The sequence below is a fragment of the Leucoraja erinacea genome, chromosome 1 (genome assembly GCF_028641065.1).
Source record: "Leucoraja erinacea ecotype New England chromosome 1, Leri_hhj_1, whole genome shotgun sequence".
Taxonomy (NCBI): Eukaryota; Metazoa; Chordata; class Chondrichthyes; order Rajiformes; family Rajidae; genus Leucoraja; species Leucoraja erinaceus.
The window spans coordinates 101897769-101917880 of NC_073377.1; the positions used below are offsets into that span (position 1 = coordinate 101897769).

Here is a 20112-nt window from a genome sequence, read left to right on the forward strand (position 1 = left end):
GCAGCATCTCTGGAGAAGATGGATAAGTCACGTTTTGGATTGGTACCCTTCTTCAGACTGATTGTAAAGGTGGGGGGGGGGGGGGGAGGAGAAAGATGGCAAGGCAGGGCAAAGCGTGGAAGTAATAGACTGATATTGGTGAGGATTTTTTTTGATAGGCAGATGGTGGACAAAGTCCTGAGATGAATAGACAGAAGGTGTGAGATTAAAGGCTTGAAGAGTTGCAAATTGTGAAGCTTGAGGAAGGTAATTAGGTGGAAGAGAAGGGGTGGAGAAGAATAGTTGTGCGTCCAGGTGGGGCACAAAGGAGAAGCCCCTCCTCTCTCCCAGATTTCGTTCCTCCCCTAGTCATAAGAAGGGTCCCATCCCAAAATGTCACTTGTCCATGTTCTCCAGAGATGCTGCCTGACCCATTGAGTTAATCCAGCGTTTTGTAAACCAGTGTTCAAGAAGGAACTGCAGATGCTGGAAAATCGAAGGTACACAAAAATGCTGGAGAAACTCAGCGGGTGCAGCTGCATCTATGGAGCGAAGGAAATAGGCAACATTTCGGGCCGAAACCCTTCTTCAGACAGTCTGAAGAAGGGTTTTGGCCTGAAACGTTGCCTATTTCCTTCGCTCCATAGATGCTGCTGCACCCGCTGACTTTCTCCAGCATTTTTGTGTACTTTTGTAAACCAGTATCTTGTCTTGACTCTCGAATCCATGTTGAAACAAGGAACTGCAGATGCTGGTTTACAAAAAGGGACACGAAGTGCTGGAATAACTCAGTGGGTCAGAAAGCATCTCTGGAGAATATGGATAGGTGACGTTTTGGGTTGGTCTGAAGAAGGGTCCCGACCCAACCTGTCCCCGATCTCTGTTCTCCAAAGCTGTTACCTGACCTGCTGAGTTACTCCAGCACTTTGTGTCCTTCTCTAATCCACTGTGTATTTTTAATCCACTTGTCTCTGGAAGGAACTGACCTCTTTTCCCTCCTCTTCGACGATGAAGAATGGATTGGTCCCATCAGTCACAGTGAAAGCAAAACGATCTTTGAAAGAGTTGCTGCCATCGTGATTGTAGCTGATGTGATTCTGGTAAATGTCATCCATTGTGAACGTGTTGGTCTGACGATAGTGATGTCCGTTATTAGTGCGCTCAATGGTCCCATGGCGCGGGGGTTGTACAATGGTAAAGGTCAAAGATACAGCCTGTGTGTCAGAGTTCATAGCAATGGGCAGTCATTCAGGTCAGTTCATATTTTTTTCCAAAAATAAACTTTATTCAGCATAAAAGCTATCCATGCAAAACAAGAACAATGAATAAAATTCTTCCGACCCTCTCAGCGTTTATACTCATTAATGATATATTGGATAGTGTTTGCAAACTATCCTTATACCAAGCAGTCTTGCCATTCATATGGCCCCCTGGATTGCTATTCCCTCCCTTCTTTGAGGGGCGTCTCCACCAGACCCTGGTCCCCGATATCCAGCTGCAGAATGACTCTAGACAGTGGCCCTGCCCTACAGAGCCTTGGCGTTAGCTGAATCAAGCTTCAGCAAGTCCTTCAGCATGTACTTGCACCCTTGGAATGGGTCTGTCGGCGACATTTCCTGATGGCCATCTCGCTCTGCTGGAAGGTCACCAAGTTCCATCAACTGCGAAGACGTGAGCAGGTCTCATCTTCGTAGCAGCTGTCCCGAGGGCTGGTAATGAGATTTCTATGGTGCAGGAAGGATTAGACTGGGAGGGCTCCCTTAACTGCCAGCTTGGTGCTTGTTGGTGAGTTTCTGGTGATGAGACATTTCGCCAGACAAACTGGGCAGTCTGCTCATTGAACCACGCCACAGGATCCTTTGAGTCCTTGTCCTGCAGTGCCTTCAGGATATTCCATGCTGACCACTGCCCGAGGACTTGTGGTCAAAGGTGTTAGTCTGGAAGAACTTTTCTGCAAAGGATAGGTGGGAAAACAATGTCCAGTTGTTGGAGTCAGACCCTTCCTTCACAACACCAGGGACAGGTAGAACCTCAACAGGTAGTGACACGTACTGTCCACATGCTTTGGCTCAACACACAGCCTGATGCAGCCTCAAGATATCACCTTAGCATTAACACAAGGAGTGTCTACAACATTGTTGCTTAAAAAGAGAGCACAGCAGCCCCACTAAAACTCTCAGCCCCTTTAATGTTTATACATGACTACACTTCAAAAAAGCACTTCTTTACTGTAAGCATCCTGAGGTGTTTTATACAAATAATTTTTACAACTAATTTCTCTCAGCATATCTACTCCACTGAAATTATTTAACAGAAATCAAATGAAAATAGCAATGGATTTAAACATGTGAATTACATAAGGAATGGAAAATTGATGGTTGCGTTTCTATGTAATGTAGAATCTTAAATACTACTAATATAGGAATAAAACAGAAAACAATCAATGTGGGGTTGTGCCCTGCTGATTATGGATGTACAACTTTAAATTTCAACACATTGATATCATTCAATAAATCAAATGAAAAAATGAGTCAATGCAGGAATCTATTCCATTTCCTCCTTGCTGTTACATTTACATACTAAAAGCAGCAAAGATATTTGGCTTAGCGAGAAATTGTGAACAAAAGAAGGCAGGAAGTATAGCTTTCCCCCAATAATGAGGAAGCAAGCTGAGATAACGCTGGTTTGTTGCCGGATTTAATACTCACCTCTGTGTCTGCATCAGTAGCCTTCAGCTCAAATTCGGTTATGGTCTTTCTCACTCCCTCTTGCACTCGCATTCCGGGAATTTGTACCACAGGCAGTGCATCATCCACAGGCCGAATAGTAATGTAAAATGTTTGAGACACCTGATTGAACAAAGAAAGCGTGACAATGCTGTTCTTAGACAAAGATTGGTGTCACTTTAGGTAATGTAAGTTTCATAATCAATTTATTGTAAAGTCAATGCAACAAAGATAATTATAGGCTATTCAATTCAGTGGCACAAATCGACACCCATGTGTTTGCCTTTAACTGCTTCCTCGGTTCAGGGGCAATTAAGAATGAAATATACATTCTGGCACTGGCAGAATTAACATGGCAGAGGTTATGGTGTCAGAGGTTATGGGGAGAAGACAGGAGAATGGGGTGAGGAGGGAGAGATACATCAGCCACGATTGAATGACAGAGTAGACTTGATGGGCCGAATGCCCTAATTTTACTCCTGTCACATGACTTATTCACTTAGGTGCACAGACCTGCTGACATATGTGTGTAACATATCTAAAGAAGCTTTTACTGTCCTTCTTTATATTCCTGGCCAGCTTCCCTTCGTACTTCATCTATTCAGCCCGTATTGCCATTTTATTTCCTCTGTTGTGCTATGAAAGTTTCCCAAACCTCTGGCTTCCAGCTACTCTTTGCTATGTTATACATCTTTTCTTTTAGTTTTATTCTATCCTTAACTTCTCTTGTCAGCCACAGTTGCCTCCTACTCTCCTTAGAATCTTTCTTCCTTTTTGGAATGAAATGATCCTGCGTCTTCCAGATTATGCCCAGAAATTCCTGCGATTGCTGTTCCACCGTCATTCCTGCTAGGATCCCTTTCCAGTCTACCTTAAGCCAGCTCCCCTCTCATGCCTTCATGGTCCCCATTGTTCAACTGCATCACTGCTACTTCCGATTTAACCTTCTCCTTGCTGATTAAAACTAATCATATTATGATCACTACCTCAAAGCGGTTCCTTTACCTCGAGTTCTCTTATCATATCTGGTTCATTGGACAACACTAAATCCAGAATTGCCTTTTCTCTGGTCGGCTTCATTATAAGCTGCTCTTAATAAGATTATAAGAACCCTTTTTTGCTTAAGTCCAAGTCAAGAGTCAGGAGAGTTTTATTGTCATGTGCCCCAGACATTGAAATTCTTATTTGCTGCAGCACAACAGAATATGTAAACACAATACAGAACAGGAGATAAAAGTTCAGTGTGTCTATATACCATAGACCATTTATATACACAATAAATAAACAGATAAAGTGCAATAGGCTGTTATTGTTCAGAGTTTGGAGTTTGGTGGTGGACCCTCCAACACCCTCCAGTTTAAATTCCATTTGGAATATTTTTGGAGGACCAGGAAACCAAGAAGCAAGAGTTACTCCAGGGAGTTACTACAGCTCCAGGGAGTGATTCTGCGTTGGTTTTCAGTGGTCACGGCGAGGCAGCGACTGGACAGCAATGGCAGTCAGATCTCCCACAATGCAAAGGGAGGGAGAAAGTGCCCGGCGCTGACCAGTTGCTGTGGCAGTGCACATGTGCAGGGCCACAGGAGTGGCCGGAGAGCGGAGAGCCGGTGGCCCGGACACGGATGGCGGGCGGAGATGGAGAGTGACAGGGTGAGAGATAGAGAGGGAGGCTCGCTCAGAGTTGAACGGCAGGTGTCCGGGGTGCTTGCCAAGCCGGGCAAAATGACACGCCTTTTAGGTTGCATGGCGGGACTTTAGATAGCCATTGGCACCCGGGCAACCGTTAATATCAAGCCCTGGCAACATTATTTATACTATTTACAATGCCCTAGCAGCGTTCCAATCAAAATGATGCATTTAAGGATTGCAAAACTGCTATACATTTTATCAATTTAGGAGAAACAAGGAGAACACCTGGACCCCTCACCCCTCATCAACAGCATTAATTGCTGTGGCACCATGTTGATCTCTTATGCTCTGAGGCACTTCCAACTTGCCATCTCTTCACCTGGCTTTAGAAGGTTTCAAAGTGCCCCACTTTACCACCCACATCCAAATCCTCACTGTATGCATTTTCTTTCCTGTGCATACAAGTACGATTGTGAAATGCAAATTTCCAGTCTCAAACCAGCACTTGCATGTTAATTGCAACCATGAATATTAGCGCTAACAATACCTCGTTAAGACCATCAGACACTGAAAAGATGAAATCATCGGAATGTTTCTCCTCATCGCTTGTGTGGACATATTGAATGCTGCGAGCTGCCAGATCGGCCTGTGTAAAATGGGTAGTCTTTATTCCTGTTGGAAACAATAAAACATGAACACAATAAAACATGGATCACTAAATCATCTGGAATGAGTAGCTGGAACAGAATGCTTCGACCCTTGCAGCAGCTTTACCAGTTTAAATGTATTGTGACGGAATAAGATAAGATAAAAATAAATTTTGAAAAACATTGAATGATGAGAGAGGGTAGACAAAAACGCTGGAGAAATTCTGCGGGCGAGGCAGCATCTATGGAGCGAAGGAAATAGGCAACGTTTCGGGTCGACACCTTTCTTCAGACTGGAGAGAGCATGGTTTTGTGCGTGCGAAATCAGGTCTCATGAATTTTCAAGAAGAAGTAAAGGGCCTGTCCCACCTACGTGTCCTTGGCACGCAAATTACGCGACCGCATCATTGCGTTGAGGCACACGGGCATCGTGTGGCCGCACGGGGCCGGGGCCGGGGCTGGTGAAAAGCGCGGAAGGGTATGTAGTAGTGCGCAACATCGCGCGGGGCTCCGAAAATTTTCTAGCGAACGAAATCTTCGCGCGCCAATGGCCTGTCGCGGAACTGACGGCCAAAGTGGGACAGGCCCAAGACCCTGGCGCGACGCAACGTATCTCCTCCAACAGCAGCAATGGCAGTCAGGCAAACGATCGCTGAACTCGGCCTGGGGCTCACGGCTGTTGTGGACCAGATCCGCCCCCACTCCTACTCCCAGAACAGGGCCAAGAAAATTGAAGATAGACACAAAACACAGGAGTAACTCAGCGTGACCGGCAGCATCACTGGAGAGAAGCAATGGGTGACGTTTCGGGTCAAGACCCTTCTTTCAGACTGAAGAAGGGTCTCGACACGAAACATCATCCAATCCTTCTCTCCAGAGATGCTGCCGATCCCGCTGAGTTACTCCTGTATTTTGTGTCCATCTTCAAATGACATCACGTGCTCCAGGTGGCTGTGCGGTCGAATGAAGTCACGCGCGACCTTCGTGGCTCAACGCGACCACGAGGTTGAGTAATTAGCGTGCCAAGGACACGTAAGTGGGACAGGGGCTTAACCAAGAAGGTTGAGAAGACGTCCATGTAGACTTAGTCTACATGGACTTCAGCAAAGCCTTTGATCCGCATGGTAGGCTAATCTGGAAGGTGAGATCGCATGAGATCCAAGGAGAGTTAGTCAAGTGGATTCAAAATTGCAAGAGGTTAATCAGGTTAGAAATCTTTTCCTTGGAGCACAGGAGGCTAAAATGTGAACATATAAGGTGCATGAGGACAACAGATAGGGTTAATGTACAGTCTTTGTCCCAGGGTAATGGAGAGGGTCAATATATGGAATAAGCTGCCAGAGGAAAGGGTTGGGGTAGATACAATAATACCATTTAAAATACATTTGGACATGGATAGGAAAGATTTTAAGACATTTGGGCCAAATATTGGCAAATTAGACTAACTTAGTTGGAGCATCTTGGTTGGCTTGGATGAGTTGGGCTGATGGGCCTGTTTCCATGTTGTATATTTCTATGACTCTATGTATAAGTATTTTGAAGGCTGCCCCCAATAACCACCTGAACTGAGCATAATTTTCAGCATATTTGAAGATATCCAGTTCAGGTTTGGCCTTTAGTGCATGAAAATTAGTCCAGAAAGGAGGTCGGCATTTGAAACTGCGGCATTGTCAGCTTCAGGAATCAAATGGATTAAATCTGGTTCAACGTTGAGGCAGAGGGACAAATATGAATTCCACTTTTCACTGCTAAATATTGATTTACCATACAAAGTGTACTCGAAAAGTGAACTCCATTTTGACGTATTATAAAATATTTGATTTGTAAGGTGGCTAAAATCAAAACAAATCCAAGGTAAGAAAGAGAAAATATAAGTAGATCATTTACAAAACATATTTTGAAATTACAAAACTAAATGGAAAAATGTTTCTGGAAAGATTTGTTTTGTTACAATCATAAGTATTATTATAAAACTATTTACTGTTTAAGTTGAGAGGTTTGTGCAGCCAAAATTATATTTTCATTATAAGATCAGTACAATGGTGATCAATATAATTCCCAAGAAAGATAATTATTCACTTAACCTGAATGAAAGCATAATGATCAAAATATGCACTTGCTTATCCTTTCATGTCTTAAATGCAACAGTCCTTCACTGTTTTTCTGGTCCGATTGTTACTGATTGTTAAATAATCCCCATTTTCAAAGTGAAAGAGCCAGGAAGGGGAAAGGTGGGCAAGAGCAAGGTGCAAATTGCAGATTTCACCCTATGGTTATTCTTAGTTCAAGTTGGGCCTCTATTGATAAAATCAAAGAATGCAGGTAGACTTTCAATCAGAATATTAATTTTAAAATAATTTTAAATTAATCCTATTATTTAAATCGTTTTATTAAACTGTATCTCTTTAAGGGATCATACTGCATTTCAATCATCTGCAGACGCTGAAGATCAATAACATTTGTCCCTTTTACCTGGAGAAGCAGCATGTTCAATGTGGCCCAGCCGAGGTTGTTGGGTTAATCTGTAGGTCAGTTCCCCAGGTTCACTGTCCTGGTCAGTGGCTGACAGCTGAAACGTTGTGATTTTTTTTCACCGAGTTTTCTTCCAGCACTAAACCTTTGTTAACTACAATGGTTGGCGGAAATTTATCTTCTGCAAAATAAAAACACAAATTACCAATGATAACCTGCCTGCAGGTATTGAAAAGGACACAAAGTGCTAGAGTAACTCAGCGGGTCAGGCAGCAACTCTGGAAAACATGGATAGGTGAAATTTCGAGTCAGGTCCCAAACTTAAAAAAAATGTGTCCATTTTTGTATTAATCAGCGTCTGCAGTTATTTGTTTCTACATTTTGGTCAGTCTGAAGAAGGGTCTCGACCCAAAACATCACATATCCATTTTCTCCAGAGATGCTGCCTGGTCTGCCGAGTTACTCCAGCACTTTGTGACCTTTTGTGTGCTAACCAGCATCAATAGATATTTTATTTTATACACAGATATTGAAAATTGTAACCTTGCCATCTTGTGGGAAGGGATGAGTTGGATTGATGGTTCCAAGTCTTGATCATTCCTCCTCCCTTAAGGGGCTGGCCCACTTGGGCAAAATAAGCTGCGAGTTTAGAAGAGTTTGCCCTGGACTCAAACTCGCAGCATGGTCGACACAAGGTCCTAGGAGGTTGTATGAGGTGGCTGGAACTCACCTTCATGCTCGAAGAAGGTTCTCACCTACCCGCGGCCTCAGCTAGGCCGCAGAATTTGTTTTAGCATATTGAAATATTTTCCCTGAGTAAAATAAGGTCAGCATGGGTCTTTTTCACTCGTAGTTCAGTGGAGTGGGGTCGCTATGTAGTTACAGTAGTCGAGGGCAGCCGTAGACAATGTTCTTTGCTGACCAGGCATTTTGATTGGCACATTGATGTTTCACGACCTAGGAAGACCTACAGATAGGTAAAATACCTGCTAAACTTTATTATACTTCTTAAAAGTGTCTCCACTACTTCTCACCCCCCGCCCTTCTCTCCCCCCCCCCCTTCTCTCCCCTTCTGTCTCCCTTCTCTCTCCTTCTCTACCCCCCCCCCCCCACCCCGTGCTCTCTAAAGGACTTACCGTTACTGTGGCAGCCGTTTGCCTTCATCTTCATCGCGCAGACAGCGCTCCTCCGCTGTCCCTGGCCGCCAGCTTCGCGATGTGTGTTGTGTGTGTGTGTGTGTGTGTGTGTGTGTGTGTGTGTGTGTGTGTGTGTGTGTGTGTGTGTGTGTGTGTGTGTGTGTGTGTGTGTGTGTGTGTGTGTGTGTGTGTGTGTGTGTGTGTGTGTGTGCGGTCGGTAGATGCAGTTCGCGGTTCGGTCAATCCAGCTCGCGGTTTCAACGCGGCCGGTCGATCCAGCTCGAGGCTTTCCAGGCGAGTGCCCTCGAGCTTGAAGGTCGAAGGCACTCTTCTGGACTCGCGGATTAGGTCGCCACAGTGGGACAGGCCACTGTGTTACTCTGCAAACCCCTCACTGATCCAGCATGTGCTTACCTGACAATTTAGAGTTACTTTGTGATTCCTGTTACAGAATCTTTTCATTTCTTTTACTGTTTCAATACTTATTCACACAGCAATTTTGTGAAGATTGTGAGATCAACAAATAAAACATAAAAATATAGGCAGGCTTGCTACCTGGCGCCCCAGCAAATGGCAGCCTTGATGGAATGTAAGCCATGGTCTGCTGAGGGGAGAAGGAATCAGACTTGCTGAATGTCGGATGTTCCGCAAAGTTAACATCTGCTAAAAGTGATTCTATGAGCACAAACGGTGAAAGTCCCTTGCATCCAGAACTATGCTATCTTTGGTCTTAAAAGGGGCCATGATAAAGTCACCAAATGAATGTCCGATCCATTGATAGATGTGGAACCAAATTAAGATCTAATTTAACAGATTTTTTTGTTGTTGTTAAAATAAACTTTTAATGAACTTCAATGCAGAGTGATCCCAATCCCTCTAAAGATTGTGAAACTCATAGCACAGATCTGAGAGTAGAACCATGGGCAATATGTATAATATTGCCAGTTATCTTGGCAAGTTACTTTGGAAATCCTAATTTGAGAAGTTTCACTGGCATTAGTAGCAGAGATTATTGGGGGAAACACCCTGGTATTTATGGAGACATAAGGAACTACAGATGCTGATTTACCATTTTGGGTTGAGGCCCTTCTTCACCTTTATGAAGAAAGGGCCCAACCCGATATGTTACCTATCCATGTTCTTCAGAGATGCTGCCTGACCCATTGACTTACTTCAGTAGTTTGGGCCTTTTTCTACCCTGGTAATTATTCTATGTTGAGCACAACTGTGATGCAGGCAAAACACAACCCATACACTACATAAATGTTAAGTTTCAGATGTAACACTTTCTAATGAGGAAAGAAAAACAAGAATAAAGTCACTCTCACCCAATACAGTGATGAAGAAAGATTGATCGATTTGTTTATTTCCATCTGAATCTACAACATCAAATTTGAAAGCAAAACTTCCACCAGGCTCCCCCTTTTCATGTCGATATTCTATATATCCTGCAACAGAGAAAAGTGAGTCATGTTAAAAAGATTTCTCATCATTATTTCTGCATGGTTTTAATTGTTTTTTCCATTATTATTTTGTCAGTATTATCAATTAAGTTACGATGAAAGATTAAAGTCAATACAACAAAAAGTACAGATTTCTAGGTTTAATTTGTTTTCCTAGGTTAGAGTTTTTCCTTTGAAATACCACTCAACACTGAAATATTCTCAGTGAAACAACAAACTTGAGACATTGCAAGAGCATCAATCCAATTCAACATCGCATCACCCATAATCAAATAGACTTAGAAATGTCTAGGATTACACACATCTTTACAGTTTCAAGAGCGACATCAACAGATACAAAATGTAGGTCTATGTTTCTCTTTCGGCTGCTGACGGACCCACTGCAGTTTTGAAGCATTGTTACATAGAAACATAGAAAATAGATGCAGGAGCAGGCAATTCGGCCCTTCGAGCCAGCACTGCCATTCAATGTGATCATCCAAAATCAGTACTCCGTTCCTGTTTTTTCCCCAATATCACTTGATTCAGTTAGCCCTCACAGCTAAATCTAACTCTCTCTTGAAAACTTTCTCTTGAAAGCTTTCAAACATTTCCATTTATATGCAAGCTATTACAGAATGTTCAGAGCATGTAGCTGATGAACATCCTAAACAGGCAGGTGACATTGATCACAGTTCAGGTAGGTGCTGCAACCAATTTCTTGACTATTCATCTAAATGGACAGAAGGTCAAGTTATCCTGCTGCACCCAGATTCAAAATCTGTGCTCCAAATGGGTGTGTAGGTCTCTTTGCTGAGATGTCATGGTTAAATTGCTGCTAGATTGCATAATACCAGCAGATTCACCACTAGCAATTTTCAATTCATGCGAGCTTTAATGTGTGCACAAAATAATTTGTTTTTGTGTGTTAGGTTGCACAAGCAATCGTTTCAGCATCAATTAGCACTAATGAGCAAATTGGTCCAGGCACCTCTGGATGTGATGCACCTTAGCGTGGCTGGCAACTAGCCCATTGTCGGATGCATAGCTCATGGCACCATGTCATGCACCACAAGTTTCCTCCACCTTGGTGGGGGGGAGGGGGGGGGGGGACCAAGCGAACCTACCACCTTCATTAATATTTTACAAGATCAACTCTTATTTGCCTGCACATAACCTATATCCCTCAATTCCTTGCATATCTATGTGCTATTCTAAAAGTTTCTTAAACACCACTATTGTAACTGCCTCAACCACCACCCTGCGCAGTGCATTTCAGACACTACCCCATTCTCCTCCATGGGCGTCTTTGCAGCCTCAGTACTTACAAGACAGATTTACTCTACTGAGGTTGGTCTGGCAAGCACAATATAGAGGTATTGACAGGAACGGCCCAGGTTCCCTCTTAGTGCATAAATTCATGTTCAAAATAGGAATGGTTCTGGTTTACATGGTATTTTGGCATGTTTTGCTATTTTAGGGGGAAAATGTTAGGGGGAAAGCTGGAATGATACTAAAAGAGGTTGAACCCCAATTAGTCAACACGTTCTTGAATTCCTTTGGGCAGGCAAAATGCTGCCGGACATTATTCTCTATACTGGAACAAAAAACTGTGAATATTGGAAATCCAGATCAAAACATTAGAAGTTGCCTAACCTACTGAGTGCCTCCCACATTTTCTGTTATTCTGCACATGGCTGATTTTACCATCAATATTACCAGTTAAACAAGAAATTTCTGACAGACATCCACTCATGATCTGAATTGCTGTATTATTTTTTAAACAATTGTGTAGTCTGTGACACCCACTTACCTTTGTTAATGTCAGCTTGGGTAAATGTTTTAACTGGTCCCCTAATCGAAATTTGAACCAAATTGTCATTTTTAGACATCTGCAGTCGCCCGACTGTGGGGTCCTTGGTGAGAACAAACTTGAGCTTTTCATCATCGGAATCAATATCAGTAGCTTTAAGGTGCTGCTGTGTGATTACTGAAACAGATCCTACATGCAAGAGAAATTACTGTGTTAATAAGCACAATGCCTTCTCATCTCCTGGTTTGTATTATGCAACAAAATACTCTGCTTTCTCCAGTTAACCCTGTCCCTCTGTCTGTTTTGGGGAACAGAGTGGCACAATGGCGCAACTGGTAGAGCCACTGCCTCACAGCTCCAGATAATCGGGTTTAATGCTGACGTTGGGTGCTGTCTGTGTGGAGTTTCCTACCAGGAGCTCCGGTTTCTTCCCACATCTCAGTGAACTGCAAGTTTGAAGATTAAATGGCTTCTGTAAAATTGCCGCGAATGCATCGGGACTGGATGGGAAAATGGAATCATGTGCACAGGAGACTTGTGGTTGGCGTGAACTCAGTGGGCTGAAGGTCACGTTTCCATGCTGTATCTCTAAACTACGCAACAGTGTTTTTTGCTCTTTGCTCTGTCATGGACTGAGACAGCCCCTTAAGAAAACAAATGAACATGATGCAGAACCATGGCAGTAATCCAGCTCTCATGTAAACATACGGTGAAATTCCATCTGTTTTCCTCTTATAAATTGGTTAAAAAGGCCTTCCTATTATAACCAGGTTACAGAATAAGTGCGATGATTGTGATGGAATGGTGCAGCATTAGTTTGACCACAATTTGAGGACTGTGTTCAGGGAAGGTGAGCTGACACTGTGAAGAGTGCCGACGTGATTTACAATGATGTTACAAAGGGCAGAATTTTTTTTAGGTATAAAGTAGGACCTGGTTTGACTGGGAGCAAAAGAGACTGCGGGGAGACTTAATTGAGGCTGGGCCCAGATACAGTAAACTGGAAGTTCCTAATACCCTTCAGAAATTGGTCAAAATCCAAGGGGAAATGATTTAAATTAATTGGTCGAATGATTCAAGGGAAGATGAGGAGAAATCTTCCCACTCACAGGATGTACTTGGGTCAGAACTCACTGATTAAAGATGTGGTAAAGACAGAATTGCTCAACATGTGCCTCAACATCTGCTCCATACTGACCTGCAGACATGAAAGTTGCATTTAAGTTGAATCGATCTTTTTGACAAGTATCAACATGATGGGTCGAATAGCCTCCTGAATAGCATGCCTGTGCCTGGCAATGAATAAAAATCTATTTGGGACCATGTTCGTCTGGCCAGATCAATAACGGAAAGGAGATGCCTAGTCCAAGTGAGGGGTGCCAGCACCTTTCGGACTCAGAGATTGAATTGTTCTTTTGTTGGCAAACTGTGCTAACACACTCTGCTGAGGGCTTTGAACCATTGCTATTGAACCATTGTGGCTACATTCTTCCGTCCCTGGCAGTTCCTTGCCCAATTGATTGAGATTTACTTTAGTGTAGAGATATAGCGTTGAAACAGACCCTTCAGCACTCCGAGTCCACACCAACCATTGATCCCCGAAGACTTGCACTATCCTACACACGAAGGCCAATTTACAATCTCTACCGAAGCCAAATTAACTTAGAAGCTTGTACGTCTTTGGAGTGTGGGAGGATGCTGGAGCACCTGGAGAAAACCCACCAGGTCATCGGAGAATGTAAAAACACTGTACAGGCAGCACCCGTAGTCAGGATTGAACTCGGGTCTCCGGCGCAGTAAACTCTACCTCTGCGCCACGGTGCGCCCCATGAGCAATGTTCGTTAGGTACTTGATATGACAGTAGGGTACAACCCTATGTTCATCTTCAGGTTCTAGATGAGGTTCAAAACAACCTCTCTGACCCGTCCATCTACCAGTGGCAAACGCCACATCTCAGATTAGATGGAAACCTCCTTCTTTATCTTGCAATGGTTCACTAACATGCATCGGTAGATGCGGGTGAAGGTACTGTACTTTAGTAGGCAAATCCGTATTTAAAATAAGCTTAAGTGAATCGAATTGAAAATACAACAACATAGAAAGAGACCCAGTGGCCCACCGTGTCCATGTTATCCATCAATCACCCATTCACACTACATCTAACTTATTCCAATATTATAATCAACTATTTTAACAATAGGAGTGGACTTTTGTTGTGGGGTTTTCCAGTTTTTGGACTTAACCTCAGCAAGAAGCTTATCCTAGAAAAGTAGAGTTAGCACTGCTGCCTGAGATTTCCCACCAACTTTACTGCAGACAAGCAGGATACCACAACACAAAGTTACTGCCGAAATATGATCCACGTGCCTGAACGCTTGTTCTTGCTTGCTGAGAACTGTAGGCCTTGGTTGATCAATAATCGCGGCGACTCATTCTTCTGTTTTAAAATGAAGAACTCCATTTTCCCATTTTCCGTGTAGAGGCCATCCGTAAAGGAAAAACGGAATTCATCCGACTGTGTGTTGGTCCCATCGTGGGTGTAAACAATTAACTCGTCTAACACATCTTGGTATGTGAAGGAGGAGCCTTGCGTCAATAGACGGCCATTTTCCAGAGGCTCTGAATAAAACTGCCTTTTCCGTAACTTGCCTGTTTAATTTGATTAACTAATAGGTCAATTCAAAGAAAACATGATTCGTAAATTAAAGACAGTTAAGAATATTACTATATTACAAACCGTTGATTGGTGAAAGTGTGTGACAAATTGCAATGTGCTGTACCCAAGATTACTCATGTAGAACATTTCTTAATTGTATCCACATTTAATAGGAGAGCAATGCACAAAGGTCACACAGTAAAAAGTGCAGATGTAACTCATCAAGCTTTTAATAGACAACTGGGGCAGCAGGTTAAACGCAGAACAACATTTCATGTTAATTTATGGATTTGTCTGTGAAAAAAAACAACCACAGGACAGAATAAAAAACAGATGTGACCAATCACTTAGATAAATGGTGGGGTTTGAGGAGATCTTTAAAGTGCAGAAACTTGGAGTAGGATCCAGGGAAATGAGGCTTCTCCAAAGAAAAGGACGATGGCGGAGACACAAGGTACTGCAGATGATGGAACCTAGAGCCAAACATTTAAATCTCTCTTCCTCTTGAGCAATGCATGAAGTGCTGGAGTTATTCTGCTGGCCAGGCAACATCTGCAGAGGGAAGGGATGGGCGACGTTTTGGGCTGGGACCTTTCTTTAGACTGGTTCAGTCTAATGTTGCCTGACCTGCTGCATTACACCAGCACTTTGTGTATTGCTCATGAGGAAGAGGGGTTTAAATGTTAAAAAATCTAGGAGTCTGACACATTCCTAACTTTCTCCCCATTGACTTACCATTGCTTGGCATTTTGGTCAATTTGAACACCAGTTCATTTTCAGGTGTGTCCAGGTCAATCAGACTAAGTGAGGTGTTTCTGATCACTGAACTTGTTCCCTTCTTTACTTGGACACCTTCAACAGTCATGTTTGGAGGCTCGTCATTTTTACGCTGGAGAGAGAGAAAACCAGGGAGAAGTTAATTCACATACGACCTCATGAAATTATGCATAATTTCTTTATAATTGGTAACAATAGCTTGTGCGCACAATGAGAGAAATCAAGGCCGAAGAATAACGAACATTCCATTGAACATTTTGTTCAGAAACCTTAGCTCAGGGACCAGAATTTCTGCATGTTCTTTTTGTTTCTTGATTTAGAGAACTACTTTGAAATTAAACAAAGGCTTGCGTGTGCATATGAGACAAAGAGAGAGAGAGAGATGGAAGAACATGGGGTAGAAATGTGTGGAGGGGGACGTGGTGGATCTCAAGATATCATGTGTTGAAGAATTATAGAGAATCTACAGCACAGAGAAGACTGCTGACATTTCTGCTCCATAAATCCTCTCTCAAACTTTCTTCATCTCAGTGCGAAGGAAGGAACTACAGATGCTGGTTTAAACTGAAGATAGACACAAAGCGGGTCAGGCAACATCTCTGGAGAAAAGGAATAGCTGATGTTTCGGGTCAAGATCCATCTTTAGACTCTGTAGAAGGGTCTCAACCTGAAACGTGACCCATTCCTTTTCTCCAGAGATGCTGCCTGATTCATTGAGCTACTCCAGCTTTTTGTGTCTATCTTTCTTCATCTAATATTACCAGGTATCTTTCTATTCCATTCCCCCTGAGGTATTGATCAACCTTCATCTTGATTGCTTGCCAATTCATACTATTCATCTCAGGTACTTCTCATGGTGATTCCACAAAGGGCTGCTCCCTGTGTAAACATAAAATTCCCCTGAAATTTCTATTAGATTTATTAGGAGCTTGCTTAAATTTATGATATCACTGCATTATAAGAAGAATCTTCACATTACCATCAAATACATGCGTAGCTTTGATAGTCTTTACATTTATCTTTGTAGAGACATTATATCCATCTCAAACCATCAAACTTTCCTGATAGTTCCAACCTCTGAATTCTCATATCACCCGCGTAAACCAATCTGTTTTGCACCATCTTCCATCACGTTTTGATCTTTTGGTTAATTACGTGTGCTTTTCCACTTCAGTAACCCCCCCTTTGCGAGGCAATGTTCTCGGTAAATAAAAGAATGAATATTATCTGCATCACACAAAGTTTTACCCTACAAAACATGCACTTTATTGGGGTGGCTCTTCCATAAGCAGTGCACTGGGTGTCACCTGCCCTTGGACCACACTGTGTACAATCCTCTCCACGAAGCTAGCTCCCAGCTGATCAGTGTGGTCCAGAACAGCACAGAGCCTCTGTAAGTGCAGCCAGCTGCTTGTGAAAGTTTTTGTCAGCCGGCGAATGATCACAATGTAAAGGCTGTCAAAATTATGAATGCGTTTGATGGTAATTTAAAGATTCTTCTGATAATGCAGTAATAAGTCATAAATTTAAGCAAGCCACTGATATGTTTAGTAAAAATGTCAAGGAAATTTATTTTTACAAAGAGAGCAGAACTTTGTGGAACCAGTATATGCGCCACAGAAGTCTGTGGAGGCCAGGTCAATGGATATCATGGGCAGAGATAGATAAATTCTTGATTAGTATGGGTGTCAGGGGTTATAGGGAGAAGGCAGGAGAATGGGGTTAGGATGGAGAGATCAGCCATGATTGAATGGCAGAGAAGACAATGGCAGAATGGCCTAATTCTGCTCCTTTCACGTCATTCACCCAAGGTGAATAACATCCTACTTGTTTAAATGAAATGCCTTTGACAGTCAGATCACCAAAATCACCGAGGAAGTACTACAATAATTTTTTTAAAGATTTATTTTGATCAAAGTACCACAACGCACTCTAACCTAAAAATGAAGTAACTAAATAAAATCCAACCAAGTCTACTTCACATTCACCCAAATGCCAACTATTTCTATTCATTATGAAGGGGCCATTACTCTCACATTGACATAGCAAGTTGGCTTCCAAGCCTAAGTGCTGGAAACTCGAGGGAAGTTTGCTCGGCCCTAGATAAAAATCACCTAAGTAAGCAATGAGAACAGAGAGGATAATTGAGGTTTCCTTGGCCAAGGTGGATCTTTGGTGGGTCTATTAGATGGTAATTGACCACGGTTGCTTGAGGGTAGAGGTCAGCCTCTTCATCAAATGATGTAGTACTGGTCAGGCTGGGTGATGGCAGGCAGTGGGGAAAGGGGATGTATGTAGATCAAGAACCAACCCAAAGTGAATTCCGAGCCATATCCTCCGAGGGCTCAGGATGTGCTGAGACAGGCTCCTTGAAGAAGCACGAAAGTAGGTCTCATATATGAAAGGCAGGAACAACTTCCTGGTTTTGTCACAAATACTTCCATACAAGGAGATCCAAATTAAGAGCCCAAGGCAAACACAACTCATTCTTGCATTGTAACAAAGAAATAGGAGCAAGAATGGTCCATATAACGCCCCTCGTGCCTCAGCACCACATCTGCACCAACCCCACTTTAGTTCCAGTTAAAAATTCCTTCAATTACTCCAAATTTGAGGTTCAACCACTTCAGTAACTAGTTTCAGCATTTACATCAAGAACAACTCCACAGCCATACAAGTTTGTAGGTTAATTAGCTTGGTGAAATTGCAAATTGTCCCCAATGTGTGTAGGATAGCGTTAGTGTGCGGGGATCACTGGTCGGCATGGACTCGATGAGCCAAAGTGCCTGTTTCCACGCTGTACCACTAAACTAAACTAAAGAAACAGCAATTTGTCTCATTTATAATTTGCTTTCAAGATCCAAATACTGGAAGGCATTTACCTGAATAATAATGTTGAAGTGGTGCATTGGAGACTGAGTGACACCATCGGTCACGTAGAAGTCAAAGCCGTCTGAAACCGGTTCACTGCCGCGATGGACACTCTGCACATAGTAAATATTATTGTCGAGAATATCCTGCACTGAGAAGGGAACATCAGGGCTGATGATGACAACTTGATCACTTCTTCCTTCTATTAATAGAAAAAAAAAATCAACTTGATTAGGTTTTAGGAGATGTTTTTCATATTAGTTGGTTTTAAATCATTTTCTCCTCCAAGATGGGTTAATCTTGCCTGCTATTCTTCTGCATCTCCAATGCCCATTTTCAAGGATCAACTAATTGGTCCTATGTAGGGGCAGCATAATGGCGTGGCTGGTAGAGCTGCTGCCTCACAGCGCTGGAGACGTGGGTTCGATCCTGACCTCAGCTGCTGTCTGTGTGGAATTTGCACATTTGACCATGTGCATTTCTTCTGTGTGCTCCGGTTTCCTCCCACTCCCCAAGCAGTGCAATCGCGTTTAGGGAGTGAATGCGAATGTGGGAGAACATATAACTGGTGTGAATAGTCAGCTTGGTCTCACAGACACAAAGTACCTGTTCCAAAGCTGCTTCATTCAAACTGCAGTGTTAACTGCATGAAATCACTTTAGATTCCAATGAGAATCAAATTAATTCATCAACATTTCACATGTTGCACACATCGACAGCAGTCATGATCCCAGATACCAAGCCATGTCACAATGCAAGCAATACTCATTTAGAAATAATAAATACTCTCAATTTCACCTCATTTCATTTCAAGTTTAAAATAGCAAACTTCAGAAACAGGTATTTTCTGCAAATGGTTTAGCAAGATGTTTGCATCCATATCATCAGGTTTTATCATCAAAATCATGCTTCACCTCAGAATTCCAGAGTATCAGCTTAGAGATTCACAGAGCTTTGGATTTTGCATTAGTTGACGGCAGAAATCAAGCAGTGAAGATCTATTTCACCGAGTGTACTTTGCAGATTATTTCAAGCATAAACTTTTAAATCTGAAAAGCTGAGGAGGATCATGAAGATCGCATTGTCTCACCATCCCCAGGTTCTCTGCTGTCATAGACAACAGGCAAATTACATTCTTGTGAATGTGCTCACCATAGATCATGAAGGTGATACCAACACTGAAGAAAAGCCACATCATTATTAAGGATGTGTTTTCATTAACCACATCATGGAAGAAGGTATCAAAACCTATCCAGTTTCTTCTCTCGTTTAGCTCGCTGAAACATCTGCAAACACATAGGCTGTGTTCACATGGACCTTGGCCCATGGATCAAGGAGAGGCTGTTGCAGGGTGCTCAGAAAATCATTTACCTAGTGGAAAATGTTGTTCACTACACGATATGATGATATCCCCATGACAGAATGTGGAGGCCAATTAACCTCGCATATCCTAGAGATATGGCACGGAAACAGGCCCTTCGGCCCACCAAGTCCATGTTGACCACGTTATCTCACTTTCTCATCCATTCCGAACACATTACGGGCAATTTACAAAGGCCAATTAACCTACAACTAACCGCATGACTTTGGAATGTGGAAGTAAACTGGAGGAAGCCCATGAGGTCACAGGGAGAATGTGCAAACTCCCCACAAAGTCAGGATCAAACTGGGTCTCTGACGTTCTATGGCAGCAGCTCCACCAGCTGTGCCAACGTGCTACCCTTAGGCTGTAAATCTTGACACTAAAAGCACTTTGGAAATGAGTAAAAAAAACTATTATATTTTCTACAGACTGCTTTTCATTAATAATTTGCACAGTAGGAGAGTGTTTGAAAGGACAGGACAGATGAAGAGCTTCTAAAGTGCCATATATTTTGTATTTCCAGTTGCAATATTTCAAGCTAGCAGCATAAACTAAAGCAAGGGCTGATTAGGGATAGTCAGCATGGTTTTGTACATGGGA

The 20112-nt window shown here is 42.7% G+C and overlaps 1 protein-coding gene across 1 annotated transcript in view; it reads right to left on the minus strand.

The window, feature by feature from the left end:
- Positions 1 to 20112, minus strand: part of fras1 (Fraser extracellular matrix complex subunit 1) — a 515676-nt gene that overhangs the window by 93486 nt on the left and 402078 nt on the right. Inside the window, 10 exon segments of the mRNA XM_055640301.1 lie at positions 966 to 1193; positions 2688 to 2828; positions 4882 to 5006; positions 7454 to 7571; positions 7573 to 7634; positions 9918 to 10037; positions 11845 to 12033; positions 14213 to 14494; positions 15237 to 15390; positions 18161 to 18351. Of these exon segments, the coding sequence (XP_055496276.1) occupies positions 966 to 1193; positions 2688 to 2828; positions 4882 to 5006; positions 7454 to 7571; positions 7573 to 7634; positions 9918 to 10037; positions 11845 to 12033; positions 14213 to 14494; positions 15237 to 15390; positions 18161 to 18351 (1610 nt within the window).